Source organism: Gymnoscopelus microlampas, assembly GCF_963454915.1.
Source record: "Gymnoscopelus microlampas genome assembly, chromosome: 3".
Taxonomy (NCBI): domain Eukaryota; kingdom Metazoa; phylum Chordata; class Actinopteri; order Myctophiformes; family Myctophidae; genus Gymnoscopelus; species Gymnoscopelus microlampas.
This window is the reverse complement of record NC_139940.1, coordinates 10,281,727-10,289,696: the sequence shown is the minus strand read 5'-3', so window position 1 is coordinate 10,289,696 and position 7,970 is coordinate 10,281,727. Positions and strand designations below refer to the sequence as shown.

General features: G+C 44.3%; 1 protein-coding gene across 1 annotated transcript; it reads left to right on the top strand.

The window, feature by feature from the left end:
• The first annotated feature begins 1,363 nt into the window (after positions 1-1,363).
• LOC311041676 (uncharacterized protein) lies at positions 1,364-7,970 on the top strand. The gene is made up of 6 exons (XM_084052158.1): positions 1,364-1,566; positions 4,278-4,462; positions 4,758-4,868; positions 5,829-5,969; positions 6,273-6,420; positions 6,810-7,970. Exons 1-6 carry the CDS (start codon positions 1,452-1,454, stop codon positions 7,760-7,762), a joined length of 1,653 nt encoding a protein of 550 aa, XP_083908284.1. The 5' UTR covers positions 1,364-1,451; the 3' UTR covers positions 7,763-7,970.

The following is a 7,970-nucleotide window of genomic DNA, read 5'->3' as shown; positions in this document are numbered from 1 at the left end:
GCACAAAAAATACGTCAGCCCTCCTTCCTGTTTTTTTTTAATGGCGGCCCACAGATTAAGTGCATTATCGCCACCTCCTGGAGTGGAGTGGAGTGGAGTGGAGTGGAGTGGAGTGGAGCCTGAAATAAAAGCATTATTTGAGTTCTTATCTGAATAAAGTTTAAGATATTGTCTTTGTCATCTATCTGTCTGTCTGTCTGTCTGTCTGTCTGTCTGTCTGTCTGTCTAATCCAGTGGTTCTCTAATAAGTGGGGTCTTGGGACTCCCAGGGGTCTTTGAAGGAGTTCCAGGGGGTCCCCCTTACCCCCTATGCAACAAAAATATGGAATGCCCTACCAAAAGTAGTGAAGGAGTGCAAAACCCTACTCACTTTCAAAACTGCCCTAAAAAAAATACCTTCAGGAGGCTGCAATTCCAAACTGGCCCCATAACCTAGAAAAATCTTGAAAATGCATGCAAATTGCTGTAACATACTGTAGCAATAACAGAGCTTCTCTAATGGGGGTCCCTGGCACAATAACATTTCAAATACGTTTTAAGGGTCTATTACTGATCATGTCACTCCTAATGAGAATCGTGGCATCCTCAAACCTGCCACCTCCAGCTACACTGTACATCTTCTCAGTGAGAAGTCTGAGAACCACTGTCTTAACCACTTAAACCCCGGCTGCATCGGTATTGTGGTGGTGGGAAAGCTTTCGCTGAAAATATTTTCAGCAAAAGCTTTCCCCACAATGACAGAAAACACACTAGTATTGAGCCTTGAGGGACTCCGGTTACCCATAATATGGGGTTTTAAAGGACGACTTCACCGCTTTTAAACCTATCTTCATATAATAGGTCCTCACTAATACTCATGATAAAACCATGACCATTTTTTTCTACTTGGTCTGTGTCTCATTGAAGGGCTGTGGACAGTCCAGAAACCAGTCTACCAGTGACATCATCATTAGGCAGTATTTTTTTTTTCAACAAGATTTAAAACATTTTATTTCGATTTTTATTAACGCGAGAACAATGGCTTCTATTATTGCATTGCAACTTTCCAGGAATACAAAGCCTGCCGTTTCTATTAGCTTGGATTCCCCATCGATGATGTCACTGGTAGACGGGTTTCTGAACTGTCCACAGCCCTCCTCTGAGACACAGACCGAGTAGGAAAAAATGGTACAGTTTTATCATGAGCATTAGTGAGGACCTATTATATGAAGATAAGTTGAACATCGGTGAAGTCGTCCTTTAAGTGTCACAATCTCACCCTCCATTCCACTAGGTGGTGACAGTTGTTGTGTTTTCACGGCTAGTCAACCCTGGAGGAGGAAGGAGCCAGCCGGAAGGCAGCAGTGTCTGTCTGGAGGAGGGCGGGAGGAGGAGGTGCAGACAGTGAACAGTTAGATGAGACAGATTTGACTGCAGCACCGCAGCCCAAAACCCCCCAAATAAACACAAACATGACGCGACAATTTGACGACATGGACGACGTGGACGAGTACATCAAGCTGTTCGAGCAGGCGACGCTGTCCAGCTTCGTCATCTACTCCGTGGAGAGGAGCTACAAGGACAGAGGTTTGTGTTGTTTTCATTAGCATTAGCACCGTGTATTAGCCTCCGGGCTGTTGGGCTGCTGGATGAGGGGAAAATAGCCGATCTACAAGCTCGCTGCGCGTCGCTTCCGTGACGCGCCGCGAGCTTGCAGATCGGCTATTTTCCGCTCGCGCGACACGGTCATACCACCGGCGAATCTCTTAGCCTGCTTGGCTAGCCCTGGCTCTCTACAATAAGTCCAACTGCCATCTGTTGTTTAATAGACTATTCTAGGTTAATAACACGCTTTATAGCGATTTTGATTTGTTGAGTGTATCGCTATAGTTAGTGATAATGTAATGTTGTGGTGTAGCTCCGACGGAACCTCTCCCTCCGCTGTATAGCTCCGAGATGAGGTTCCTCGTTAGTTACTGCCGTCTGTTTTCGAAATGGTCGCACGTCGTCCACTTTACATGTTTCTTACCCCTTTTTGCACATCGTATCCAAAAAGTAAAGCATTTCCGCCACTCTCTCAGATGTTTGAAGTTTTAACGCGCCATAAAAGCCATCCAACGGGTTGAAGAAAGTATTTAATTTGCCTCGGTTTTCATCCGGTTACATGGTTTTTAAGACATTGCGCAAGAGTTGCGCCCGTAGAGATAACATTACTGGTTACCCTACTGGTCAAATGTTGAATTGCATCTTCTAATGCAAAATATTATGGAACCGGATGAAAACCGAGGCAAATTAAATACTTTCTTCAACCCGTTGGATAGCTTTTATGGCGCGTTAAAACTTCAAACACCTGAGAGAGTGGCGGAAATGCTTTACTTTTTGGATACGATGTGCAGAAAGGGGTAAGAAACATGTAAAGTGGACGACGTGCGACCATTTCGAAAACAGACGGCAGTAACTAACGAGGGACCTCATCTCGGAGCTATACAGCGTACAGCGGAGGGAGAGGTTCCGTAGGGGCTAGTTGTGGTGATGTAGGACGGGGTATTATAGTGTGTTTATAATGTGCAGGTTGCTTCGTTGCACGACGATGCTCCTCCTATCCAAAAAATGGCGTTTATTTCTTTTTACTAAAAGGACGTGTTTTCAAATGGGAAAGGGGTGTCGACGTGAGTTGCGCCTCATGCATTTATTTAGTTTAAATGTGTATTATTTTAGCATGACGGGTTAGTAGAGAATAGAGAGGAAGTAAACCCAGGCCAGAGGATGGTTCCTTCAGAATCCTGCCTCTATATATGTTTTTGATTTAGGATGACTGTCCCAAATAAAAAAGAGATACAGGGTTCCGAAAGGAGTACATGGTTGGGAACCCATCGACGTCTAACCTCAGTGATTCTTTCTCAACCTTTTTAATATCATGGACCCCTAGTTTGACGAGCATTATGACCCCCCCATTTGATGGATTTTCTTTTAAGCTCTGGGACCCCAAACTGTACAAAATGGACCATTTGGTTCCTAACTATTAATCATTAAGCTGGGAGACCCCCTGGAACCCTGGGGATCTCTGGATCCCAAGTTGAATTACTTGCTCCTCTAAATGTGCCTACCTTACCTACCAGCTCTTCTGGTTTGAAGTTGAACAGTGTGATTTCTATATCAAGTTTGTCATGGTGGCCTGGGGTGAGGGGTGTGAGAGGGACGGTCACAATTAACATGATAAAACAAACAAGAATCAACATATTAACTCCCAAGCAAGAAGATGATCTTAATGTAGAATACGCTCACACCAGTATTTACTGTTAAATCTGCAACCCACAACTTATTTTAGGTAGACATTAGTTTGACCAATCTGTGTGGTGCAGAGTATGTTAATACAATATACTAGCACATCTGCAGTGTTTTATTTTATTTGATGCAATTGTGAACAATAGCGGAGTAAGATAATGTATCCATTGGCCAATCATACGGTTCACTGCAGCTCAACAGTCAGTGTGAGGGGTGGTCTGGTCAGGAGATGTCTATGAACTCTGCGTTTAAACGCTTGAAGGCCATTGTCTGTGATGGAATCAACTACATGCTTTGGTAGGCTGTTCCACACCCGGACAGCAGTGTGGGGAAAGGTTCTGTCCAATGTGTGTGTATTGGAGCCTGGGGGGCTGAGACCGTTTTTCTGGTGTGGCTGTGCATAGGCGGGTGGTTCGCCGTCTGACGCATGGTGGAGGGAGCATATCCTGGAGGTCCCTTGTGCATTTTGTACAGGACTGTAGCGGCAGCAACGTGTCTTCTGTGGCTAAGGCTATCGATGTAGAGTTGTGTATTGGCAGTGTCCTGTTCAACTCCAGTTATTTTGAGGGCCTTCCTCTAAATATTGTCAAGTAGACCCAGATATGTAGGTGGAGCACTCATCTAGCTGAGTGAGGCGTACTCCATGACACTGCGCTTGGAGCCTGGAGGTGGTCTTCTTACTCTTCCATCGGACATTTAGGCCCTTATGTCTGGTTAGGACACCTATTGCCTGAAGCCCATAAGTCCAATGTCTCCCCTCACCAACAAGAGGATTCACTCTCGCTGGGCAGTTGTTTGTCTTCTCATGTAGGAGACCTGTATTTGAATCCTAGGTGTTATCGTTGCAATTGCCTCTCTGTCGGGAAAGGCAAAACTTGCATATTGTAGCTTTGATCTGTTACTGAGACAGTAAAAATAGCAATTATTATATCTGCAGATTCACAATAGGATGGCTAGTAGTAGTTATCACTAAAAATGATTAAGTTGATGTTTTACTGTTTTTGTTTCAACAGCATGGCAGCCCTCGACAAAAAGTCGAATTTACTGGCAGTGGGCACGGGGAGCTGGCACGCCGGCTATTGAATACACAGGGGTGCCATTTGTGTTCATTGGGTCAAAGAAGATGATTTGCCACCACGGGAAAGACCTCTCTCTAATGAAGAAACAAAGATATAGAGAGCAAAAAGCAAAGAAACTGGTGAGTTTAATTCAGGTGACTGCATCATCTACAGTAGAGCCACATTTTTTCTCAGCAACATTTGTCTACCCAAGTACAGTCTGGCATCTGCTGCCACTATATAATCATGTCTTATTATATTCAGTGGGCCTCATTCACAAATTCATTCTTTGTTTAGATTTTTTTATTTGTATTATTTTTAATAAATAACAAAAATAGCTGATCGATTAGATCGGCTAATTTTGTGCAACACTCTTGCACAAAAAGGGTAGATTGTGACGCCTAACATCTAACCTTGAAACATCTTATCTTGCAGCTCGAAGGCCATCGCTTTAAAAAACGAAGAACTTTAGGCCAGGACACAAAGAAGGTGGGGTGTCCATCATCCATACATGTCACCAGGATAGCGAGGTTCCCCAAATATGCGGTTGGTACATTATCTTTTATAAAGCTGCAATCCGTAAGTCTTCTGTGCTACCTGAGATTCAAACACGGTTATAAAGTAGACCAGGGGTCTTCAACGTTTTCAGGCCAAGGACCCCCTAGCTGAGAAAGAGATGAAGCAGGGACCCCCTGTCTATATTGTATAAAATTGTGTTTCAGATTAAAGTTTTTTTTTTACTTAGTCTGCTCTTTTTTCCCTCTACACCTATAGCCTCTTTGCCAAAAATAGCCGATCTACAGCTCTCAACGCCTCACAGCACAAGGCGTTGAGAGCTTGTAGATCTGCTATTTTTGGCTAAAAGTTCTCCTCAGAAAAGGGATGCTAGGGTTCAAGTGGTTAAGGTAAAAAAAACATATCACACATAGATTTGGCTGTAGTAACTCTGAGGACCCCCTGTTGAAGACCCCTGAAGTATACCATTTTCTCGCATGAAAAGGCTCTGCATAACGGAAGTCCCAGGTTTTCAGAAGGTGTCATACCCGTTTCCTGTTCCAGTTAATTTCCCCATAGCTTCGTTTGATTTGCTCTTGTGTTTCCAGTTCAAATCAGCTGCTGAGCCAATCAAACAAAGCTGTGGGGAAATTAACTGGTACCAGCAAATGGGTATGCCACATTCTGAGAGCCTGGGACTACAGTTATGCACTGAGACGATTAGTATTACCTTTTTATAAGTATGTGATGATAATATGACAAAGAACTGTCTCTGAACTGTCAACAAAATAGACACTCTGCACCTGGGTGCATCAGCATAAGACAACCGTCAAAAAGATTCTTCAAAGCGTTTCAGTTAATGTTGTGCAGAGATACTTTTAAGTACGCTCTATGTCTGTGCTTTCACTGATATGATCTATATTATGGTTAATAAGTACTTTATGTTTTAGATGAAGCTGATATGGTTTGTTTTTTTGACCACGCAATGTATTTGTCGCTTTTTTATCTTAGCTGGAGAACAACACGGACAGAGCAAAAAAGATAACGGCTAAGGCGCTCAGAACCGCCCTGAGGAGGGATCCAGTTGTGTGGGAGAACATCTACATAATCACAAACCCCAGTGCACATGTTGGACATACATTGGAAGGAGAGGTAATATATAGGGCTGGCTGTCACGAGCTTGACATTTAGTTGAAGATTAATTGTCATACAAATCATTGCGAGTTCGAACATTTTAGATTTTGTTTTAACCATTATTCAAAATCCACTGCGATTAGCTCAAATAATTATGATCAGGCGATTAATGTAATAATTATGGCAGGCCTAATAATATATATGTATAAGGCATTTATTTTTGGATAGCCACTTGACTTTATAATTAATCTATCCAGTCATCGCAATGTGTGGAAGTGCTGCAGCTGACTCTGAGTGTTCATTTGCTTTGTTTCCCACCAGTTCATACCGGGCTGGACATGGCAACAGCTGACCCCAGTTGATCTGGCTCCTCGCTATACGCTGGACGCCAGCAGCCTTATTGAACAAGTTATTGTTGAAGGAGATGATATGGCAATGGATGAAGTGGGAGAGCCTATCACTTGTGAAGGTGAATGTTGTTTATGCGTTGTTAAAGGTCCTTTACACCAGTGGTTCTCTACCTGTGGGCCGCCAGTAAGTAGCCAAGTAGGCCCCCAAATAATTGGCAAAACACTACGAGGGCTGTGGACAGTTCAGAAATTATTTTTATTAATGCTAGAACAATGGTTTATATTCCAGTGTGCTAACTTTCCAGGAAGAGAAAGGCTGTAGTTTCTGTTCGCTTGGAATCCCCATCGATGTCACTGGTACCGTAGGCAGGTTTCTGAACTGTCCATGACGCGAGCAAACACAAATTGTGCTTTAGTAAGGACCAGCTATATGAAGATATGCTTGAAATGGATGATGTGCTCCTTTAAAAGAAAATGACTGCAATCCTCTATCAAAATTCATTTTCAGTGTCCACTTCACCCGGAGAACAGGCAACTTGTGAGATAGGAGTCATCGACGGTGGAAACACTTTCCCGCGGAAACGCGCCAAGAAGATGGCTGCGTGGAGGAAGTGTGTCAGCTTGAACAAGCAAATTCTTGACAATCTTTACGCCATAGAAGACCAGAACACCCTTGAAGATCTGAGTGTAAAGCTGACTACAGTTCTAAATGATATGCAACCAATGATCACTGAGGCGGCGATGCAACTTGACACGGGGAACAAAAAACGCAAAGGCCCCGTTACCCAACCAAAATCTCTACTGAGAAACAAAATTGGCAGGACAAAGCGTAAGTTTGGCGCAAGGGGATCCACATATAAAGGCCCTCTGAAACTGACACGCGCTATGGCACCCGCAACAGTCACCTTCCAGTCAGTCTCAAGCACACTGGAACCTGCTGCAGCAGCCTCTCTCCAGCCAAACTCGATCACCCTTCAGTCTGCTTCGGGAGTCCCTCTCAACTCCACCTCGTTCACCCTCCAGCCCGCCTCAACAGCCCCTCTCCAGACCACTACATTCACCTTTCAGCCCACGTCGGCAGCCTCCCTCCAGACAGCCCCAAGCCCCATCCAGTCTGTCTCGACAGCCGCCCTCCAGTCGGCCTTATTAAGGACCCTCCAGCCTGCGTCAACACCCCCTCCTCAGCGAAAGTGGAGGGAACTGCGGCCGGCGATACCAAACTCTGCCCAGTCAGGCACCAGCCCTCAATCCGCTGTGGCTATGAAGCCAACCATATTCATTCTCCAGCCAGCTTCCGCGACACCCATTAATCCTGCTTCCCAACCTCTGACTTTATCTCCGCTGAAGCTCGCCACCAAGCCGGCTACTGAGTCTTCTATTCAGCCTGATATTCCCCAATCCACACCCTTCAACCTGCCCACTAGGTTGCCCTCGAGTCTGCTCCCTCCCCTTAGCCCCTGATGCTGAATCGCAAGAGTTTGGATTTACTTGACATTTGAATTTTTGTATAGTTTCAAGCTACAGTATGACATTTGTTTTTTTTTGCATTAAAAAAGGGGTTCATGTTTAGAAAGTAAAGTACCCTAAAATTGTACAGAGCAGAACAAGTCACTTTTTCTTCATTTAACTTAACTGCAGATTCGGTTCAAATAAAGTTAAAGAAAAATAA